General features: G+C 35.2%; 1 protein-coding gene across 13 annotated transcripts in view; it reads right to left on the reverse strand.

Moving 5' to 3' along the window:
• Wdr72 (WD repeat domain 72) overlaps positions 1–25,104 on the reverse strand; it is a 238,977-nt gene that overhangs the window by 148,261 nt on the left and 65,612 nt on the right. For all 13 annotated transcript variants that reach the window (XR_012445487.1, XR_012445488.1, XR_012445489.1 and 10 more), the window contains one exon: positions 11,700–11,902. Coding sequence is in view for 10 of the 13 variants with exons in the window: in XM_074065982.1 (XP_073922083.1) it covers positions 11,700–11,902 (203 nt within the window). In the remaining 3 variants the exon portion in view is untranslated. The remainder of the gene's footprint in view (positions 1–11,699; positions 11,903–25,104) is intronic.

The following is a 25,104-nucleotide window of genomic DNA, read 5'->3' on the forward strand; positions in this document are numbered from 1 at the left end:
GAGGGGGACTCATGATATGCAATATAATCCTCAGGCTATTTTTTGAGTATTTATTTTAAATAACTTTGTTACTAGGAAAAAAAGGAGTCTAAGATTTAAGGGTAAGTAAATGGGGCAATAACATAAACTTTGCTTGCAAAAGAAGCCATTTTAATAACACTGCCTTTTAGCTTTTCTTTCTGAGTCTTTATTAGCTCACTGGTTAGGCCCATCTTCTATAGCAAACCATACTCCCCAATGTGCTTGACACCCTAAATTTCATTATCATTATTTAATAAACTTTTTCTTATAAACTTCTGAATTGCTTTGGACTGGTCTAAATATCCATATATGTAATAAACTTTGTCAAATATTGGTCATTGTGTTTTGACAATGTTTTTGATTTTGTTGACTGTTTTTGCTAAGTCATACCTTCTATAAAACCAAATCACACAAAACACAATTGAGACTTGAAGCAATTAACCGGCAAAATAAACACACATTTTTTCTAGCATTTTAACCTTATCCTTGAAAATTCAGAAAAGAAAGTATCCATCACTTTCTTGCTTTCTATTTATTTTTATTTATTTATTTATTTATTTATTTATTTATTTTTATAGTACTAGGGTTTGAACTGAGGGCCTACACACTGGGCCATTCCACCTGCCTTATTTTTGTGATGTGTGCTTTTGAGATAGGGTCTCATGAACTGTTTTCCTGGGTTAGCTTCAATCTTTTTTATATTTAGACATTAGGTGGTTTTAGTTTTAGTACATGAGTTTATTCAAGAAATATTTCTAGTTGGGGGCAGGATTCAAGTAGCAGAGCACTTGCATAGCAAGTATGAGACCCTGAGTTCAAACCCTAGTACAACGAAACATATATATATATATGAATATATACTTCTGAATGCCTGATGTGCTAGATAAACTTAGATCAGGTCACCACTCCCTTTGAATTTAGAGGGTGGAAAAGATAAAAATGTAAATTAAAAGTATGCTAACACAGGAAGTGAGTTGCTATACACATCATGAGGAAATCACACTGAAACTTAGACTTGAAGGTGAAGAGTATGAGAGGAAACTTGATGGCAAAAGATTTGCAGTAGTGGAAACATGAGTTTCTTTAATGAGGCCAACTATATGGGGATTAAATATCTGGGTTATGGCCTCACAGCTCCTATTTCCATTTTTTAATATCTCTATCAAGTATGCTTTATACTTTTGTTTTTTATTCCAAGGATGAATATAATTCAGATTAATAAAAGTTGAATGCTTGCTTCCTAGGCTCTTTTCTTCCCATCCAAGTCATGCTGGTAGAAGTTGAAAAGACTATTTCATAAATTACAATGTGAGTTCAACAGACTGGAAACTCTTAGGGCTGAAGGATATATGTAATCCTTACAGGACATTTCCCCTATTCTCATGATAATTGTCAAAATCTAATTTAAAACTCAAAAGGTATTCTTGATCAGAGAAGGGTAGCTACAATGCTTAGTTTGGTAGAGAGAATTTTGGCTTATGAACATTCTGAAACAGAGAAGGGGGTATTTCCTAGGTTTTGACATGCATCAACATGTCCAGAGCTGGTAAATAAATGAAAAGTTACTAGTGGACAGGAAAAATCAATTTGAAGTTTTAATTATAATATGGTGCTGCATGTTTACTCTGGATGAAATTCAGCATACCCTGAAACTGGGAATTAAAAGCAATCATATTAAATGGTTCATTAAGAAGACAGGTAACCGCAAGAGGGCTGCAAAAGCTTTAAAAAGTATGATGCATCATTCATACACAATGAGACAACTAGTTGATATTGCTTCATGATTTGTCTATGACTCAAATACCCATTTGTTATGTCTTTTTATAGATGTACACACATATATATTTATGAATATTGTAAAGGGCCCAAATATTCAGTGAAGAAAACAGATTTTGATTATTACTTTGTTACAAACTGAAGAATGATAAGGTATTCATAATACAGTACTTTAAAGCACAAGAACCCAGTCCTAGAATTATTGGACATGTAAAGCAAAACCATGAGGCTGTGGGTCCATTGCTGGGCCTTTGTCATAGGTTCATGAGAATATTGAAATAAACCATTGTGGGAAGTGCTGCATGTTACTGGATACTTACTCACAAAGCAACTCATTGAATTTTTTGTGTTTGATTCCAACTGGTATCTTCACGAAGTCAGAAGGGCAAATCACTAAGTATATTTTAGGGCATAATTTATGATAATTAATAGAAATGTCATAAAATACACTCAAAATTTACAGTTTTCTGCTACTATCATACTAATTCCATCCTTGATACTGCCAGAAATTAAGGTAAAATCATGTCCTAAAATAATTTAAGCTGATCATTGGTAGAAGTAAACATCAAAGGCACAAATTAAAAAAAAAATGTTTGAGACCTAAAGAAAGACAAGTTTTTATCCATCTGTAAACTCAACTTTAACTGTAATTGACCAGGTTGAATAAAAATTAGGTATGTGGTAATTTAAAATGTTAGATTAATAATGACAGGATAAAAAAACTTTGTGAACAAACTAGGTTCAAGTATCCTTTTAGATTTAGGGAATCATATCACATGTCAAATAATATTCTTAGTTAAGCCTCATGACAATCATATGGGAAGAAACAGAACCCGTGCAATTCTTTCCATATTCTGTCATATAATCATGGGACCAATGTCACACTATGGTTGTTGTAAAACAGAGATTGGCTGTAGAGAAAAGAAAAAGGAAAACAAAGCCTTTGCTACCAGAGAGTAAATGGAGAAAGCCAAGTTTTGTATAATGACAAGAGACCTCTAGTGGGAGCTGGGAAGAAAGTAGTGAAGGTGACAAGACTTTGTATTTTGTAAGCTTTCATAATGATTTCTAAAAACCATCAGGTCTTAGACAATATGTGAATACAAAAAAAAGAAACCTACAGTTTCAGTCTTATCTGTACATGTTATTAAATATGTGCCTAAGAAAAGAAAGCCCCTACTGCTCACGGCAGCCTCTTAGGATCATTTTATATCTAGGAGGAATATTACTACTTGGGCCAAAAGTTATGCAGGATATCTTAACTTAGAATGTAAACAGCTGTTTTCCGAGAAACTAAAGGGTGTGAAGAAAATTATAAGTAAGTGATTATCACTTGGGTAGGCAGAAAACTAATGGTACCTTTAGTACATCACTATTAAAACCCAATACAGAAAAACAGGAGCATTGGCTGGATGCATTTTCTAATAAAACATATTCGTGTTCTTCATTCCAATAAATAATTCTGAGGTCTTAATACATTTTGTTTTTAATAGTACCAGGGAACTATTCTATGAAAATAAATGCTTTCTTTTCCGAGAATTGCTTCCTAAGTTTTTTGCATTCACTGCTCTCTCAGGGCCAGTTACAACATAAGTCATTGGTACAGAAGTAGTGCTCCTGTTGGGATTTCTTTAAATGGGTCCAGATGGTACTCTAAGTCAATAAGTGATATTACCAGCTTTCAAGAAGAATGATTTTATTCTCCTCCTTTTCTTCCCTTTTACTTATAAGCAAGTAACTCTTTGAGCTAACTCAACATCTGAATTTCTACAAACTTCACTTTTTATTCCTTAAAATATCACTCAGTGAGTTAGTAATAAAAACAGGACATATACACAAGATATTCCTAAGGTAATGGTTTCATTTCAAGAAAACTCCAAGTTACTTAAATGGGGAAACACTTATCACTACCTTTTAATCAGAGCCCGCAATTGCTTAACAATAGAACAAACAGCTCCATTGCACTGAATTTTTACCCCTGTAGATATAGGCTTATTTAAGAGGGTTGAATGGTCCATCTTTTGGGTCATTGAAGAAGCAGGACAGTAACAAATTTTGAAAAGTCACAGGTTCTTACAAAGGAAAAAACAATTTATAACTGGAAAGAAAAGAAGAAATGAAGAAGAAGAAAAAAGAAAACACATGGTTATAGGTGGGTAATATGGTATAGACATGATTACAGTATTCATGGGTTTTAAATGGTCTGTAAATTTATTAATGTAAATAATGCAAATTTAAAGACATGGTTTAATAAATTAAGCTAACACTGTCCATAGGTTAAATGCAAAATTCAAAGGTCTTATATACTTCACTTTTCTATGCTAGATTCCATCCCCAAATTAACTGATGATCATAAGCAGAATTTAATTCCATTAGAGATTTAAAATCCTAGATCTGTACATCTCTAACAGAGTTGCTAAAATATCCTGGGGACTTGGGGGAACTGAAGCCGATCTAGGCTAAATCTAGCACTGAAGAAATGATATAAACATTTATTCATTGAGAAATCTTATTTTAGAATTAACAGAAGAGATAACGTTTTTTGAAACCAGCTAAAACCAAAGCTGAGCAAACCCTTTCTCTGGTAGAAATCACAATTGCCTATCAGCAATTATAAAAACAATAATGATGACCTTGAATCAGCCTTAAAGGTTTTTGTTCACAATTATGTTATCAGCTTTATGAATTTTCAGTTGCTATCTCAGCCACAAATTCAATAAATGCAGAGTTGGGCAGTAATAGGAAAATAGTTATTTTAACTGCTTTCACTGAAAAAGGCATTTGAGAAAGCACAATATATACTGGCATATTCTCTCTTAAAAATGACAGCTCCTTCAAATTCTACTCAGCACACCTTAGATGAAGACTTATGACATTGCAGGTAAACAATAATAAAAATTCAGAATCAAAATCAGTCAAAACTAGAAATAATTTAAATAAATTATATCTGCAATCGCAGGAAATCAATAGTCAGCTAAAATGCTTTATAACTTGAAAGTTTTATGGTTCAACATTTTACCCTCAAACATTTTTTCTCATCTTGAGTACATAATTTCACTTCCTCTTCTACATCTTAAACATAACATTTAGCAACAATAGAGAAATCCAATCAAAGAAGAGCCCTTGTGTGTAGTTATTGTAATTAACAGATTCAATATCCATTACTGCCAGTTAGGTATCATAGCAACCTTGTGCTGAAAACTGCTAGAAAACTCTTCAAAACCAGCAAGACTGCTTTAGGAAAACAACATTAGAATGTTACTGGCTGTCAACATCTGTGGGTGTTGCCATGGGCACAGCCACAAAGGATTCTGCCATCTATACAGAAAGGTATACACACAGAGAAGATGGGAGGGTCAGAAAAGACAAATTGGTATGAAAAAAAATCAAAAAGAAGAAATAACAGAGTGGGCAATATATAGTGAGCACACAATTCTGAGCCCATATTTTACACTAATTCTTTTCTACTGAGTGCAGAGAATCCAAATTCAACTTAAATGTAATTGTGACTAAACATGCACCAGGGTTTGGAACTCATATCCTAAAACTCTACATTCATACCATTTATCTTGAGTTCTTAATTTGAAACTCAAAGTGAATTGCATTTAAAACAATATTTAAACTTCCACTTATAAACCCTTGATAGTCATTTATAAATCTACAGAAAAGAAAAGAACAGGTTACTATGAACAAGAACCCAATATTGATTTTTCAGCAGTGCAGTAAGGCATCTCCATTCTATGTGGCTGCTGTCAAAGCTACTCTTTAACAGCTGGAGTCAAATTGCACTATTTACAGCAAGAGCCCTTGTCAAGTGGACCATAAGTATCCTAACAATACACTATTCAAATGGCACTTTGCCACACAAATTGCTGACTTGATGAATAACCTATGTCAATGACTCAGGCCAATATAAAAGTTTCATTTTTATGAGAGGTTTTACATTCATACATTAAGTAAGCTTTCTTTGAAGAACTATTAGGCTATATATTTCAGGCCTTTGGATGCTGCAAATAATTAAAATCTGTTTAAATACATCAAGGGAACTTGACAACATTAATATGGATCTGGTGTTAACTACATTTGTCACAGGAGTCAGAACAGTGTCCTTCTGTTGCTGGCACTCCCCACCGGCACGTGCAGCACAATGCCAGACTTACACCAGCCGTGCACCATGAAATAGGCGCATTCTCCTTTTGTGCCTCTGGTTTACATGGCCAACCAATGTTTAGGTGCCAGCCAGGCTTTGAAGTCCTGTGAGGAAACTCGGAGTGGCTTCTGTGTACAAGGTGGACAGCTGGAGTCATTTAATGGTGTGTTTCCTACTTTTCATACTGACCCAGACCTCCTCAATTAGTTTTCTAACAAAGCTGTAATATGCTTCACATAGTTTTCCTCAAATTAAGATAATTTTTTAATTAAAAAAAGTTTAAACTCATGCCACAGAGTGAAAGAAGTGATACTATTCATAAAGAATTATTTTTTAAAGCATTAAATGCTACAGAAGTTTTTATTTAAAATAGCTAAAATTACATATGAACCGCTTATGAGAAATGGTTACACACTGTCTAAAATCTGCATCACTTTAACAGGTGCTCAAAAAGAAACTGACTTATACATTTCTCCTATATCTTATTTCTTTTCTATTCTGTCTCATTGTTATTATGTAGGTCTTGAAGTTGTAAGTTTGGATTAATTAAATCAAAATATTTGCAGCAAAAATTTTTAATTTAGTGCTTACAGAGGGAAATCACTATATAGTCTTTGAATACATTTACGTTTAGTAATAAGATTATCTTCCAAAATTGTATAAAATTTATGAAAAATATTCTCCACATAAGAAAAAACAATATGATGTTTACTAAACATTAAAAGGAATAGAACCAAAAAATACCCAAATTAACTACTGACCAAAGAAGTGAAAACTATAGTTTTATGTGGAAGATTTAACCTAATGTAATGCAATTAATCATTTTTGTACTTTTTTGATCACTGAATAACAAGTTAAGCTGAAACATGCACTACTGCCACCAGAAATTATTATTATTTACTTATAAATTTTTGGGTGGAATTTTCAAATGTCACTATTTAGGAACTTTATTAGTACTGCTTTAGTTATTTTGTGTGTCATAAATTATAAAAGATAAGGTGTAAGTAGTAGCAGGATCCAATTTTCAGTTGGTCATCTAGCAGAGCACCATCTGTGTCTTACAAGAGGTAGCAGGATTTCTTAGCAAATGGCACCAAGTAGATACCACCCTAAGGTCAGGCAAAGGTTAAAAACATACAACCATGTTTCTAGAAAGCTCAACTGCAATGTAGCAAATGCAAATGTAATCTTTTTTACTATTTTATTAGCATACATTAATAGTTCAGTGGGTTCATTGTGATAATTCCATAAATTCATACAGTATACTTTGAACAAATTCATTCTCTCTATTATATTCCCTTAACTCTCCTCTCTCCTGCACCCTTTTATAATCAATTGTATGTATTTAGATAAAGATGCACATGTAAATGTATTGTTTAAAGGAAATTCCATTAAAAAAAATCTCAGTTGAGTTGGGAGCCATAATTTGCATATTTTTTCCACAAAGGGTAGTTTACTGAACACATACAACTTCTGGTTTTTGTCACAGAATAGATTTGATATAAAGTCTTTTGGATTACATTCTACCTAGTACATAAAAAATTATGATAAATTATTTATTAAAATTTCTGACATGGTGGGAAAGAGGAAGTATTGATTTTTTTGCCAGGTCCTCATAGTACCTCATGAGTACCAGCCCAGAGAGGACTACCCAGATCACCAGTTGTCAAACTACAACCAGTGCATCCATCCTGGCTCCCGGCATGTTTTTTGCAAGTAGAGTTTTATTGGAATATGACCTCAATTGTTGAGGAGTAGTCATAGTTGCTTCTATGCTCCAGCAGCAGAGTTGAGTAGGTAAAAAGGTAAGGATCTAGCCTGCAAAGACTGAAATATTTACTTTGATCCTTTATGAAAAATTCTACATAGCCTTAGTCTTGTTCATCATTATCCAATAGTATACATATTAAAAACATAAAAAGAAAATGAGTAAAACTGATCTTAATAATATATTTCATTTAGCCCTGTGTATCCAAATGGACTCATGTTAATACATGGTTCTGGTCATATTTCAAGCACTCAATAGCCACATGTGTTTAATGACTATTAATGGGGGACCTGTAGGAAGACCCATTCTACAGAAAAGCAGTTGAACAGAAGGCACTAACAGGACATAAGTTGTGGCACTTAAAATAATCCTGCTTATTCTTTCACTCATTTTATAGACAGTGCAGAAAAAAAATTAAAACCAGACTATAGACAAATAAGACTTTTCTCCTTAAAACACGATAAAGCTACAAAGATTTCTGCCACATAGAAATGATTTTACCAAAGTTGTTTATTCCCTACTTTGAAGTTAAATTCCTCCCACCGCAATTTAAACAGGTTCTATCTTGTTTTATCCTCAGCTGAATCTAAGAAAAGCAGTTCCCCATCACTAATATGATATTGTATTCCTTTAAATCCTTTAAGACTCTGACCCTCCTCTGCTACCCCAAAGATTTTTCTTTGTCTAGCTGCACAAATTCAACTCCTCTAGCATTTCAAATTGGACCCATTTTCCAAATGCTTTGACCATATTTATGTTCTCTCTTAAACCTTTCCCCCATCTGTATGGATTCTTGAAATGCAAGAAAAAAAACTGAATACAGCATTCTAGAAATGTCCAAATACAAAGAGCTTACTGCACAGATCTGACATGCCATTCTTCTGTTTAAATGGTTCACTCTTTTGTTAGAGAATATTTCACTTGTGTTTCACTAACATTCATACACAACACACTAAATACAAAGTAACCTTAGACTTTCTAAATCTTATAGACTTACTTCCCTCATTTTTCTCACTTATAAAAAGAATGTGATTCAAACCCTCTTTAAAGATAATCTTCTTATAGAAACTCATGAAGCATCTTTCTCTGTGAATAATGAGAATAAAGAATTTGTAAATTAGAGATTAAGATAAAACAATCCCACCACCCTAATTCTAAGATGATGAAATGGTAAAAAGCACATGTGAATGATAGGCAATCTTCATATCTGGTACATAATTGGAGAAGATTTAACTCAGAGGCACGAATAAAAATAGCCGTACTTTATATTAAATTCAATAACAACAGAAGCATACCATGTCGAACAAAGGGGATTTTTCTAATTCAGTTCTTTTCCCACTATGAAGAATGAATGTTGGAGAGAGGAGAATATGATCAAAGCACACTGTATGCATACATGAGAAATTATAATGAAACCTATTTTAAAACATTGCAAGGAATATTTTTAAAGGGGGAATGGAAAGGGTAATATGAAAGGGTTATAGAAGAGAGAATGTGATCAAAGTACATTATATGTGTGTATGGAAATACCACAATGAAGCCCCTTACATTCTACTATTAACATGTACTAATAAAAAAGAATCAGAAAAATAAAATTAAAAACTCCCCTGAAAGAATGAATGTTGGACACTGTAGTTATGTAAGGTAAAGGGCAACAACTAGAAAATAAAGTTGAAATCAACCTACAAGTAGGAAAACAAGATCCCGGTATTTTATTGCTTCCTGAAGTCAAGAAACAAACAAAATTATATACAGAAAATGAAATTTGTATATCCTATTACCACTACCTAAAGGGTAGCTCTGAGGTTCTTCCAAGAACTGAAAGAAAGACCAATCACTTTACCTTTTGGGAATTAAACTAGTAAAATTGGTGCTTGATGAATGAGATTTGCTCTTGCAGACCCTAGGCATCTGAAATGCACAGGTCAAGAGATACCAGCTCTCACCCACCATTCTAGCATGTGCTTTCCACTGCACAATGCCCACTCTACTATGAATGGAGAGCCACAGAGCAACTGTGGAGTGGGAGTGGACAGCAGTCAGCTGGGCTTGCTCACTGTGCTTTATTCACTCCAAACTCATAACATAATGTGATTTAATTTCCCACCTTACGTTCAGTGGTGAGTGTTAAAGTTTTGTTGTATCTATATAATTGTCCTTTAAAAATAACCCTTTTCAAGTTAAGAATATGAAAAACTATTTACTAAGTATGAAAAGACAGGGGAAAGCTGATGGTTGTCTTCAGCATCTGAAGAAAAGATGTATAAAAGTAGCTATCCTAAATGGAACAGTAAAAGAAGTAAATCCATTCTTTTGAAATCTTTACTGTGTTTCAAACCAAGGGAGATGGTAGCCTGAGTTGACTGCATTCAGCTCCCAGAGGTCAGCGAATGCATGTCCTCTTGTTCTGACTTCATGGCTATCAAAGGACCCTCCTGTGTAATTTGTGCCTCCAGCTTTGCTACTGTGAGAATGGGCTGAGCAATGGACAGAATTCAGATTATGTTTTTCATTGCAAAGTAAGTAAATGTCTATCTAGTTTACATACTCACTTTTTAGTTACATGTTTGGTTCATGTAGTTCTGAAATGGTTGACAAATCCTAGTCTCATTTCTTAAACCTAAACAAGATCTCTAAGCCTAAAAGTCTAAAGACTATATTCCAATCCCCTGCTCCCAGCTGTGTGGATCTCAGATCTAGCTTGTGTAGCTACTTGGCTATTTTCTTTTCTTGGTGGTGCTAGGGTTTGAAGCTAGGTCCTCATGCATGTTAGGGCAAGTACTCTACCAATGAACTAAACCCCAGACCCTTTTTATTTTTATTTTCAGACCTGGTTTGGCTAAATGGTTCAGGCTAGCTAGAACTTGGAATCCTACTGCTTCAGCCTCCTGAATGCTGGGATTACAAACAAGTGACCACACTAAACCCTGGTTGACCTTTTCCTTGCCTCTAATTATAAATATACATATGAGATAAAATAAGGTCTGATTAAAAGTCATTTTAATGGCATACTAGTGATCTTTATAATATCAGTAAAATAATGAAAAATGTTAATAATATGTAATTAACAATCAGGCAAACTCTGACTTAGAAATTCCCTTTCCAATATGTCTTTTAAATAATTTTGATGAGAAAGGTTTTAGGTTCATAGATGCATTATTCATAAAAGTAAAATATAAAATAGAACCATATATTTAGTCACATGAAATAATTTATACCAGCAATAGCAAGAACACAATATAAAGCATGATGCAGCCATGAAAAATGAAATTTGCACATATTAGATAATATTCTGAAAATGCTTATGTGTAAAACCATTAGATATGTGCATATCAACGGCAGATACAAAATGCTGAGGGGATGACCTGAAGTTGCAAAGATGAAAAGATAGAAAGGAATCTCTTAAAGAAATCAAATTAGTCTCTCAAGTTTAGAAAGGAAAAAAACTAAAGCAAGCCAGAATTTCTGCTAATCTGGTTGACTTGGTTTATGAGAATAATGCACACTCCATCACTATAAAGTAACTGAGAGTTGGATTCCTAAAGAGCTGGTAATTCTACAGATGCTGAGTGTATTAAGAGAAGTATCTATATGAGGGTCTAATTACTCTGATATTTTTTATTTATTTGCAATAAGCATTTTTAAAAGAGATCAAATACTCTCAATTGAAAAATAAACATGAATCCATACTACAGAATATAATTCTCCCCTTGAAAACCACCTAGAATTTGCATTAATATAATATTGACTCAATTATTTGTAAGTCAGATTTATCACATCAAAAATAATGCCAAAAACATGGATAATACTTATTGAAGGATAAAATTCGTTTATCCTGATTCACCCAAGACCACTTGGAAAAAACAATCACCCAAGTTTCTGTTCTCGCACTCATATTTAAACAGCATGTTTTTATGAAGGCACATTATTTCTTACTCCAGTTGACAATGTTCTTGGGGGGACAGTAGCGTGCTTTGAACTTACCTTACATGAAGACTCCACCTGCAGACCAGGAGAAGGCATTGGCCCAAGCTGGTGGGAACTGGAGGATCTCTGCTCTATACTTTTGTGCTTATTTGTCTCTGAGGCAACTGCAAGTACAGGCTCAACCTTTAGAAGCTGGGAGTCATCACAACAATTAAGAATAATTCTTGCTCTTTCGCCTGTCTCATGCCTTTCTAAAGTGCCTGGAAAATACGATTAGAAATAAATAGTTAAGAAAAATATTTACCCTGATAGAATAAAAAGAACAAAACACTCTTAACAGAAGAATCACAATTCTTTGAGTTATCATGCCTATTCTCTTGCAACCAAAAATAAAGCCACCCAGGGAACTTTTTCTGAATAATTTAAATCATTGTCTCATCAAGGCTGAAATTATGGACTTGAAAAGCTCGTCTTCCTCTATTAGTTCTTTCATCCACTGAAATCTACAGGACACTCAATAGTCTTTAATAGTAAAAATCTTACTTATTATGCAGTATGCAAGTGATCAATAACATACAATCCTGGAATATTTTAGTGCTGCCCCCTAGTGTTACAACACACAAACAACAGTGTTCTTGGTTTTCTAGGCTTCAATGTTTCTATTGGTGACATAAAGTGTTAAGTAAGAACACAGATGCTTTGTGTACTATGCCCCTCACTCAAGTACCCCGCATCTTTCATTGTTGCTGGTTGCTGCCATTACACTCCTAAGCTTTTATTTCTTATGTTATTAGAAGGAAAAAAATCCTTTTCCCTCTGACATTCTTCCAGTTCCAGAACAAGTGATTACAAATCCAATTTAAAGTCAAAAAGTATAAGTATAAAATAGAGGAAAAGTTAGAAAGCAATCCACAAATGCTTCATTGTTTTTATAAAATATGGTACCATATACTCAGTGAAATCTCAATAAGTGATTTAATCATGACCTCTGTCTAGCACCAGTTATGAGTTCATTTGTATTAATAATACAAATGTGTATATGTGTTAATATATACACATACATACAACTGATTAAAAATGTTAAGGGAAATTAACAAATAATACCTAAATACAGATTTCATTTCATATGATTCCTTTTCTACCAATAAGAAAGTACTGTATTATTTGTTTAAAAATAACACAATTTTTATTGGTAGTTTTAAGACAAGATCACTAAAGTAATTATAATAAGAAAATAGTAATAAAAGTATAGACCACTATGCCTTCACAGAATGTTTCCAGCGAAATATTTCCCTCTGAACAGTTTTCCCTAGCCCCTGAGAGGGCATTTTTCTGAAAAGTGCCACCAGTACCACACCATAGTGGCTTCTCTGTCATCCAGTAACTATAATGGCACCCTTTCCAGTAAGGTCAGGAGCTTAGCCTTTGGAGGGTGAGGGAAATCTTCCTTGATCAGTCCTCAGTTGTAGGTGTAGGGGTTATTTTTAAATAAGCTCTTCCTATATACTTTAGAATTTTCTTTAGTTCCTAATAGTCAATCTCTCATATTCAAATTATTTGTGACAGTAATTCTTTATATTAATTTTTCTCTTCAAATTATTGTGTCCTTTTCTCTCTTGACCACAGTCTGATTGATAACCCTGAAATATCACTTTTGATATAGAATGTTTCTTTAAACACATTACAAAATATATTTACATCACTTCAGGGATATATTCAAATTGTTAGAGGCATCTACAGCAAAAATGGTAAATAAGAAAAGAGGGCATAACCACAGGAAGAGTGCCAGCAAGTAGCGTTTTTGTACCTGTAATAAGCTGCCTTTTGCAAGAGAACAGAGTAGTCACTGCTTTCTGATATCACAGAAATATCAGAAACTGAAGGTTTACAAAAATGACTAATTAAATTTCCAATTTCAAGAGAACTTTTGCTTTCCAAAGTGAACCCAGTAATAATGAGAACGCTTTTTCACTATTCCAACAAGAATATGAATTAATTTACACTTAATCTTCCCTTGAGTTAGTCTGACCATGACAAGAAAAGATGAAGAGATATAGATGAGTGACATCTCCACACTTCAAGTAATTGTATAAAAAAAAAAAATACCATAAAGTCTCATGCAAAAATCCTCAATATATAAATTGCCTTCCAGTAAACAGTGTCCATTTCCACCTTTTATTCTATTAATGAGTTTTGATTCAGTTTATTTTAATCTTAAACTATTCTCTGTAGGACATGGCACTCCAAAGTTTTGGATTTTGAAACATTTTGGATTTTTAGATAGGGATGCTCATCTGGCAAAGTCTATGTAAATATTCCAAAATCTGAAAAAAAAAAAAATGAAACCTGAGACTTCTGCTCTGAAGTATTTTAGTTAAGGGATACTCACCCTGTATCCCTTATCTGAATAAAAGTCATGACAAAAGAGCACTAAAACAATTAAGACCCTGATAGAAAGTGAAGACAAGATCAATTTTAACTGATCCAAAATTGTTCCTTCCTCCAGTCTCTTCACAGATCCCTAGAACCATGTGGACAATATCGTCACTAATATATCCTGCTTTCACTGTCGATGCAACACACCTGATATCATCCCTGATCAAAACCTTTGAAGTCAGACCTTACTTCATGATCACATGTGCAGTCCTGTGTCAGCTGATGTCCTCCCTATCTGTCAATACTAACAGCAAGGCGGCCTCACTGTAGGGTGGGTTGAGCAGACTCTGACTCCAGACTGCTCTGTGCTCAAATTCAAGTTTCACTCTTACTGCTTGCATGATCTTAGCAGGATCATTTTAGATTTCTGTGCCTCAGCCTCTTTGTCTATATAATGAGGATAAAAATTTCCATCTCACATTGTTACTGAGAGGGTTAAACTGAAGAGATAATGGAAAAGTGCTTAGAGTTCGGGCACACAGTGAGTGCAGTGCTTGCTATGTGACAGAGTCCCTGTCACAAGACAGAGGTTCCCACTCAGTCCTCACACCCTCCTTTAACAAACTGCCTTAGCTCTTTGGCTCTGGAATTTGCCTGACACCCACTCTCAAAGCCATTGGGCCTATGACTGGCTAGAGCCCCCAAAGCCTCCTATCTGAATCTGGATACCCCACAACCTGGCCTCCAGGCTAGGTTATAATCAAAATCAGTCCAATTACATGTTTTCCTTATCTTTTAATCCTCCTCAGTCTACCCAAATGGGGCCTGGGATAAATTGACAGCTAGATAATACTTCCTAATGGATTGTATGAAATCAGTAACCTGACTGATTTTTTTTTTTTCCTGCCATGGTGGTTACACTTGGGACTAAATCCAAGCTCCTGAACTACAAGTCATATTCTCACCCCTGTTTTATCCATGCCCTTATTCTCTTGTTCACAAATTAATTTCCTTTTCCCTTCCTTACAAACCAACAAATCCTTTCCTGCTACTTCCATCTCATCTTTTAGGTATTAACTTAAAATCTCACCTCTTCAGGGAAGCCTTTTTACAGTGGTTTCTTCTCCTATTTTGCATTATTTGTTATCTCAGCTTCTTTATAGAACTTACTACATTTCTAATTGGTATGTTTCAGTTGCTTGCTTAGATTCCAGGCTGCTTTTTCACCAGATGCTAAACTATGTTTGACAGGTATATATTCTACATTTGTGGAACAAAGTAGGGCTCAATAAGTGCTCACTGAATGGACATATTAAATTTCACCCTTTCCCTACAGGCAGTGGAAGGGGACATCAAGAGCATACCAAGTTCTCAGTGTGACAGGAGTTGACAGCAACTACACAACCATGCTCATTATGAACTTGTACCTAGAGCCCAGGAGGGGCCAAAGTTGCCAAAGTTGCTGGGAAAGTTGGCATTCAAAAGCCTGAGTCAGTTGCCTGGCCCCACTCTCAGCTGTGCTGCCTGGTCATTTCCAATGCCACAAGAGTTGGGGATTAGTGATCACTAATCAGCTTTTAAATCTGTGCACTAGATCTGTACACTAGCCATTTCATCCCCTATGGAATATTCTAGTTAAAGGAGAGAAAATAGGAAACACATAGAAAGAGTCAGAACGAAGAGAAGAAACCAGGGAAGGAGAGAAGGAATCTTGAAACTTTCTAATTTTGTTTCCAGTCCTTTCTAAAAACTATTGTTCCTGAGGTCTGTGCAACACACCTCTGAATACTTACAGAAAATTCTTCCTATCAAAACATCTCTACTTGGCTCCTACTGCTTGCTAGCTGTCTAATTGCTCCTCAGAAAGAGGGTTAGAATTGTCTCTACTGTTGTACAGGCCAGGTTTGAGGACTGCCACTTAAATATACAGTACGTAGAGCTCCAGTTAGATATCAGAGCAGAGAGACAAAGGCCAACCATTATCAGCAGGTAGGTAAGGATTAAGTTTCAATGAAAGAAGGTCATTTTGAAGGGACATTTGAGTGAAATGTTTCAGGAGTCCAATGCAAACCCTCTAGCAGTTTCTGCACAAAAAGAAGAATGGAAAGGAGACCGATTCCAAAACTGCTGCAAGGTAGTATGTTGCTAAAATACAGTCACACTCCAAATGCATTAGGACTGTCAATATTAACACGGCACCTACAGCTTTTTGCTTGTTTTGTTTTGAAATAGGGAAATAATCACTTTGCAATGTTCCTCTTGTGAGATCTGATTGAAGTATCGGGTTATCTTAAAGCAAGACACATATATCACAAAGGATACTACCTTCAATTGTGGTAGAAGAGCAAGGCAGAGGGTAAAGAGAACACTTGTATAAATATGCCAAACTGTTGTAATAGCCCTGAATATCTATAGATAGAAAAGGAAGGAGTATGCTCCACATTGTAATTTCCTTCCAAACAGCTGGAAGTTTCTCTCTTCATTTGGTTTCCCTGTTAATTTGCCCCAAATTTTAATCACCTGTGGTCTTTTATGTAAACTTTTTTTTCAACCTCATTGATACTTGTTTTCCACAATCAAACAAAATCATCATAGCCTACTATCAATTAATGAATGGCTTTAAATTGTACATTGAAAAACCCCAGCCAGACAAATTTCCTCTCACCAATTAAGAACAAGGTCCACTAAGACTGTGAGAAAAGAATTAGCTAATATCCCCACAAGGAAAGAAATGATTAAAAAATAAATCACAGTCACTCAATGAATCCATCTGCAAATGATTGAGAGCATATTAAGATTCAAAAACATTGCCCACATGGATCTATACATGGTCACATTGTACAGAAACATTTTATTTACTTAAATACTATACAGAAATAAATTTGAGACAGTAGACAACTTTTCCTCAGAACACTGTAGAAAAACCAAACAGAAACATAAAATTCTCCTGGTCCACCAAAAAGCATATACATTATAAATCAACAAATTTCAAATAATTTGTTTCACAGAAAATCAAAGCACTTTCAATGAAATATTCTGCTTATTGTGAAAATATCAGTATTTGCTAAAAGTTCTGACCAAGTGATTAGTAAGATATATTGTGCTTAAATAAACAAAGATTAACAGAAAGAACATAGAAAGGTAGATCTTTTCCACATCAGCAGCTATTTTTCCAACTGAATCTACCATGATACTGGACAGCAATAAAGAACAGCCATATTTCAAAGGACTCTAAAATAGAATAGGTGGAAAAATGGCCTCACTACCACATTTGGTAGTCAAATTCATAAAATCAGGTTTCAATCAAACAGCTAACAACTGTAACCAAATTCCATGTATCAAGGAATTTGACCTCTGGTCATTGTAATATTTAGCACTTATCTTCATCTACATATGAAGTTCACTGCCTTATTCACAGAATTGAATGGAGATGAACCCGGTGTCCCCTTCCTAACAAAAACATTTCACAGTTACTGCATCAGACTCCAGAAAACATATAACTGATGGGGGTCTTACCAACAATAGGGACCCTGTATATGAAACTTAGCTAACTAGAAATAAATAGAAGTGTGGGGAAAGGGAATAAATATGAAAAGATGAAATTAGGCATAAAGACACTTACCTTTATTCCTAAATATATTTGAATACAATAAATCTACTTGTAAAATAGATTGTTGAAGACTTAGTTCATTCATATAAAAGCCCTAATGTGATAACAAACTCACAACTGGCTTCACATCAACCTTCTGTACCTTAAGGGTATAGAATACATTTTTTAAAAGTCCCTGACCACTGTGACCTTAACCCCAGCTCTGCCACAGCCTCCAGCACATTCAGAGCAGCATTGGCATTTATCAACTGGGCCAAACTCAATCCTCACAGCTAATTCTGAGCACTGATCTCCAGAAAAACAGAAACACATAGATGTTTAAAGTTGCTGAAATATATAAGTATTACAAATAATGCATTAACTTTAAACAAATTTCAAATGAGTTTTCTTGATAAGGTGTTGGCTTAGAGTAATTGTTTCCTCTTCTTAAACTACATAGCATCTATTATGATTGAATTTCCATCTTTTTTTTCTTTTATTCAATGTTTGGGTCATTTCTCCCCCCTTCCCCATGCCCCCTCCCTTTTCCCCCCCACTACCTCGCTACCAGGCAGAAACTATTTTGCCCTTATCTCTAATTTTGTTGAAGACAGAGTATAAGCAATAATAGGAAGGACCAAGGGTTTTTGCTAGTTGAGATAAGGATAGCTATACAGGGTGTTTACTTGCATTGCTTTCCTGTACATATGTGTTACATTCTAAATTATTGAATTTCCATCTTTAACCTCACTCTGTAACTAAATAAAACTTAAAAGCAGTTTCAGAGGATCTTTTCAGAAAAGTGTGTTCTATATTATGATGTGAAGAATATTCTGAAGCTTATAATTATTGATCATATACAGAACATCAAAATTGTTCTGCTTCTGAGTATTACAAAATGTCATTCACTCCATATTATTTGAATTTTTATACCATGTATGCTTATTTTATCTTAAAGTTCTTAACACTTATTTTCAGCCACACATGAAGTTCACTGCCTTACTCACAGAAGTGTATGGAGATCGACCCAGGGCCCCCTTCCTAAAAAAAACATTTCAAAATTATTGCAGCTGATTCCAGAAAACATATAACTGGTGGGGTTTGACTAAGGATAGGGACCCTGAAGATATGAAACTTAGCTAACTAGAAAGAAATAGAAGTGTAGGTAATGGAAATAGAAAAGAAATAGAAGCATAGATTTGATCCCTCCTGCTCTTCATTGAAGGTCAGATTATTTATTGGATACAGTATCCTTGAAGAGATTTGAGTCTGTCATTTTTTTTTTACTTCAGGCATCAATTCACTTAATTAAATTAATATCTTGATATTACCAAAATATGGATATATAGATTCAAAGCAGTATCCACGAAAATTCCAATGACATTCTTCACAGAAATAGAAGAAATGACCCTAAAGTTCATATGGAAGTAAAAAAGACCCTAAATAGCCAAATCAATCTTGAGCAAACAGAGCAACCCTGGAGATAACATAACACTTGATTTCAAATTATACTACAGAGCCATAGTAACAAAAACGGTGTGGTTCTAGCACAAAAATAGGCACACAGACCAATAGAATAGAATAGATGACCAAGAAATAAACCCACACAGCTACACTACCTGATCCTTGGCAAAGGTACCCAAACATTTACTGGAGAAAAGACAGCCTCTCCATTAAATGGTGCTGAGATAACTGGACATCCACGTAAAGAAGAATGAAGCCAGATTCTTACCAATTTTGTACTGTACCCTATAAAAAAATCAATTCAAAGTGTATCAAAAACCTCAATTTAAGACCCGAAACTCTGTAGCTACTACAGAAAACACAGAGAAAACACTTAACGATATGGGTATAGGAGATGACTTTCTGAACAGAACTCTAAACTCAGAAAATAAAAGCAAGATTAACAAATGGGATTGCCGTGAATTAAAAAAGCTTCTGCACAACAAAGAAAACAATTACCAGAGTAAACAGGCAGCCTACAGGATGAGGAAAAAACTCTGCCAGCTATTCATCTGACACAGGGTTAATTGGCAAAATAGATGAAGGACTCAAAAAAACATCAAAGAAGCAAATAATACAATCGATAAATGGACAGTTCTCAAAAGAAGTATAAATGTCCACTATATACACGAGGTGCTTAACATCCTTTGTCTCAAAAAGGAAATACAAATCAAAACTACAGTGAGACCCTATCTCACCACAGTCAGAATGGCTATCATTAAGAAAATAATAGCCAATGCTGGCAAGGGTGGGGGTGAAAAATGGACCTTTATAAATTGTTGGTGGAAATGTACAGTAGTGTAGCCACTATGGATATCAGTACGGAGGCTCCCCAAAAAACTGAAAATAGAACTGCCATATTATCCAGCTATGCCACCCTGAAGGAATCAAAGGTAGCAGAAAATAAAGGTATCTGTAAACCCATGTTTATTGTAGCACTATTAACAATGGCCAAGCTATGAAATCAGCCCAGGTGCCCATCAACAGAGGAATAGAAAAAGAAAATATGATGCATATATACACATAGCTATAAAAAATAAATTAAACCACGTCATTTGACAAAATGGATCGAACTAGTGGGCATCATGTTATGAAAAGTAAGAAAAACACAGAAAGACAAGGATTATGTTTTCTCTCATATACAGAATCTAAAAATTTGAGAGCAATATGAAATAAGAAGGGGGGCTATAGGGAATAGGAAAGGGACCAGCCCCAGCCAAAGGGAAACGGATGAAAAGAATAGGTAATAAGGCTAGGTGAATCAAACCACCTTATATAGATGTATGAAAATGTCCTAATAAATCCCATTATTTTCTATAATTAATATACACTAATAAAATGACTAGAAAAGGAGGGAAATTTTTAAAAATTAAAATTACCATCATCTACCACTAATTTTATTTTTTGGTGGCATATAGGGTTTTTTGTTTGTTTTGTTTTTTTGGTGGTGCTAGGGTTTTAAGTCAAGGCCTCCCCCATTGGTTATTTTTATGCCCAGGATGGGCTAAATAGCAGTTCTCCTATTTGTGCTTCACTACATAGCTAGGATAAAGACTTAAGTCACTGTACCCAGGCATTGCTTGAAATGGGGTCTGACAACCTTCTTGACCAGGCTGGCCTTGAACTTCAATCTGCCTGATCTGTGCTAGGATGACAGGCCTGAGCCACCATGGATGGCTCTAACTGGGACAAAATACAAAGAAACTGAAGCTCAGAGAGTAAGTATAGGTTATCTGTAGGTCCTGTGGCTAGGAGAGCAGTTAGGAAAGGCAGAGTTACCTCATGGGGAGTGGGATGTCCAGACTGTGTTTAAACAGGTGATGTTTGATTGGCCATATGGAGAAGGGAACTGAAAAAAGAGTTTGACTAGCAAGTTAATTAGCCAGGAAGTCTGTCAATAGTACATATAAGAGATGATAAAGAGCCCAAATCATTTGCCCTAAATCATTTTTGGCACCTGTGAAAATATAACATTTTATGTTTTATTAGAAGCTTATGAAATAAATGTAGCACATATAGTTTGTTTTTTTCAGATGACCTAAGTTGATCACTAGACATTGTTGATAGTATTGGGGCTAAGAATCAGTACTGTCCTCCCTACTTACTGATGAGAACCTCCATGGAATGGCTATATATTTCCCTAGATAGCCAGGCATCTTTGGTGGGTTGTGAATTCTACAGAACCATTTCCTTTTTCTTGTTATTTAGGCAGAGTATTTCATCCTGCCCCTTCTTGCCACCATCTCTGTTTCTGTACTTTTAACCTCTGCTGCCACATCCTGTGGGAGGTGTATGTAATGAGCAACACCTGGTACTACGAAGGTACCGCAGGACATAGACAAGTTTTCTGGCATCAGCCATAGTCCTACTTAATTTTGAATTAGGGGACAACCTGCTCTTCCTCTCTACTCTGATCCCTGGTCTGGTACAGATTCCAGTATGGGTGACTGCTTATCCTGTGCCATAGTGTGCCCCACTCCAACTTTCAGGATGTATAAATGACAGTTAAGGGCACTTGTGTTGATTTCTGGGTATATACCAAAATAACTTCAAGCAGACATGCAAATAGTTACATGCATGTTATTTGTAGCAGTGTTATTCACAAAAGACCAAAGGTAGAACCCAAGTATCCATCAAAAGATGAACATAAAAACTTAATGTGGTGTATACAGAAAATGGAGTACTATTCATCCTTTAAAAAGGAAGGAAATTCTGACACATGATTCAACATACCTTAAAGACATCATGCTAAAATCAACATAGTAAAAATGACTATACTACCAAAAGCAATCTATGTGTTCAATGCAAAATCCCAAAGACATTCATCATAGAGATTGAAAAATCAACCCTAAAGTTCATTTGGAAACACAAAAGACTGTGAATAGCCAAGGCAATACTCAGCAAAAAGAGCAATGCTGGAGGTATCACAATACCAGACTTCAAACTATACTACAGAGCCATAGCAATAAAAAGATCATGGTACTGGCACAAAAACAGACATGAAGACCAGTGGAACAGAATAGAGGACCCGGATATGAATCCACACAGCTACACCCACCTTATTTTTAACAAAGATGCCAAAAACATACGATGGAGAAAAGACTGCCTCTTCAACAAATGTTGTGGTGAAAAATAGTTATCTGTCTGCAGAAAACTGAAACTAGATCCATGCCTATCATCCTGTACTAGCATCAACTCAAAGTGGATTAAGAACCTTAATATCAGACCTGAAACCTTGCAGTTAGTACAAGAAAGAGCAGGGAATACTCTGGAAGCAATAGGTATAGGCAAGAACTTCCTCAGTAGAACTCCAGCAGCCCAGCAACTAAGAGAAAGGATGGACAAAAGGGGCTACATGGAATTAAAAAGCTTTTGTACAACAAAAGATATGGTCTCTTAATTCAAGAGACCCCTCCCCCCACAGAGTGGGAGAAAATTTTTGCTAGCTGTGCATCAGACAAAAGATTGATAACCAGAATATACAGGGAGCTCAAAAACCTAAATTCTCCCAAAATCAATGAGCCAATAAAGAAGTGGGCAACTGAAATAAACAGAGCTTTTTCAAAGGAAGAAATCCAAATGGCCAAAAAACACATGAAGAATGCTCACCATCCCTGGCCATAATGGAAAAGCAAATCAAAACAATACAAAGATTCTACCTCACTCCTGTTAGAATGGCTATCATCAAGAACACCACCACCAACAAATGTTGGTGAGGATGCAGGGAAAAAGGAACCCTCAGACACTACTGGTGGGAATGTAAGTTAATATAACCACTTTGGAAAACATTATGGAGGCTTCTTAAAACACTAAACACAAATCTGTCATATGATCCTGCAATACCACTCCTAGGGATATACCTGAAGGAATGTGACTCAGGTTACTCCAGAGGCACCTGCACACCCATGTTTATTGCAGCACTATTTACAATAGCAAAGCTATGGAAACAGCCAAGATGTCCTACTACCAATGAATGGATTAAGAAAATGTGGTAATTATACACAATTTACTCAGCCACAAAGAATGAAATTTTGTCATTTGCAAGTAAATGGATGGAACTGGAGAACATCATCTTGGGTGAAGTTAGCTAGGGTCAGAAGGCCAAAAATTGCATGTTCTCTCTCATATGTGGAGTATGACCCAAAACAAAAGCAGTAATTTTATTGGACATGGGTCACACACTAAGGGGAGAAATGCATACGGGAGGAATAGGGAAAGGGAAGGAAACCTAAAACTTGAATGTGGTTGATGAGCAAATAAAGTAATCTTAAACTGGTAGAGGCCACTATGGGAAGGGGACTAGGAAGTAGTGAAGAGGTCTGGCAGAGATGAACCAATGTGGGTTGCAATATACAAGTGCATGGAAGCAACGCTGGTAATCTCTCTGTATAGCTATCCTTATCTCAAATTACCAAACACACTATGTCTTTCTTATTATCTCTTATGTCTTCTCTTCAACAAAATTGGATAACAAAAGGGTGGAACAGATTCTGCCTGGAAGTGAGGGGGAAGAGGACAGAAGAGGATGTGGCCCAAACAATGTATATACATATAAGTAAATTAAAAACAACAAAATAAAAGAAATTTAAAAAGACATTATGCTAAGTGTAATAAACCAGTCACAAAAGAAAAAATACTGCATGGTTCCACTTATATGATATGCCTACCATAGTCCAATTCACAGAAACAGAAAGTAGAATAGCAGACTCCAGAGCATGGGAGGGTAATGAAGAATTACTGTTTAATGGGCACAGAGCTTAATTTTGAGAAGATGAAAAAGTTCTGGAGGTGCATGGTAGTAATTATTGCACAGAACATGAATATGCTTGATGACAGTGAACAATACACAGAGTAGTTAAGACGCCACATCTTTGCATACTTTACCCACATCTTTGCTTACACCATTATAATAATAATTATTAAAGCATCTGTGTTAATATGAGAGCCAAAATAAAAATGCATTGACAATAAGCCCTGAAAATAGTATGAAGACAGTATGCAGAAAAGCTCAACCTAAAAAGAAGGGCGATTGGCCATCTCAGAAGTCAGAATCATGCAAGACCGAGTATGGAGAGATAAAAGGAAGAAACTGAGAACAGAGTGATGGCAAACAAGTCAGGGACCTGTGATGGAGAGAATGACAACTGAACTTGGCAGCAAGAAGACTTCAAGAAGGATAGTTCCATTGGAATCCTGTAGGCAGAAGTCAGATTAAATTGCATTAAATGAATAGGAGGCTACAAAACAAAGACACAAAAGACAGGTAGAATTTTATAGAAAACTCTCAGATGCTTTGAGAAGAATGACAGGGAGGAAAAAAATCCACATTCCCTTATACCAAACAATGGGACCACAGGGTTTTAGAATTCAGGATTTTTTCATATTTTGGAAAGATAAAATAATGCATATATGCATGTTGTATAACACTTATAGCAGGATCAAGGAAACTAGACACAAACCAAATGTTAAATGTCTGCACAGAGAAGCAACAGGAAGAAGAGAAAGAAGAGGTAAAGAAATGTCTAGACTTTTGAGTGTGACTAAGAAAATGTAGGCAAAACACATTCAAAGCAATTGGCAACTAGGAGGTCATAGCTAAACAGAGAGATTCTCTGAAATGAGTTAGTAGGATGCTCAGTTTCCTCAGGTCCTTAGATCATGTATTTAAAATCTCCTTATAGTAATAATAATAACTTGAACAGATCATATACAGGTACATTTGTTCATCTGATTCCAACACCTAGTGTTGTCTGTGCTATCTATGAGTAGATTATAATGTACTAAAATTCTTTTAAATGGCATACTTATAAGTAATGCACAACTTCCTTTAAAAAACCATTGATGAACATGGTGGAAATATTATGTATTCATGTATAAATACATAAATGAGACCTGTTGAGACTATTCTAAGGTTGGGGAGAGGGGGAACAAAGGAGAATGATGGAGGGGGTGAATTCAACTATGTTATATGTAAGACCTTTTGTAAATGTCACA

This window comes from Castor canadensis, chromosome 2 (assembly GCF_047511655.1).
Source record: "Castor canadensis chromosome 2, mCasCan1.hap1v2, whole genome shotgun sequence".
Taxonomy (NCBI): Eukaryota; Metazoa; Chordata; class Mammalia; order Rodentia; family Castoridae; genus Castor; species Castor canadensis.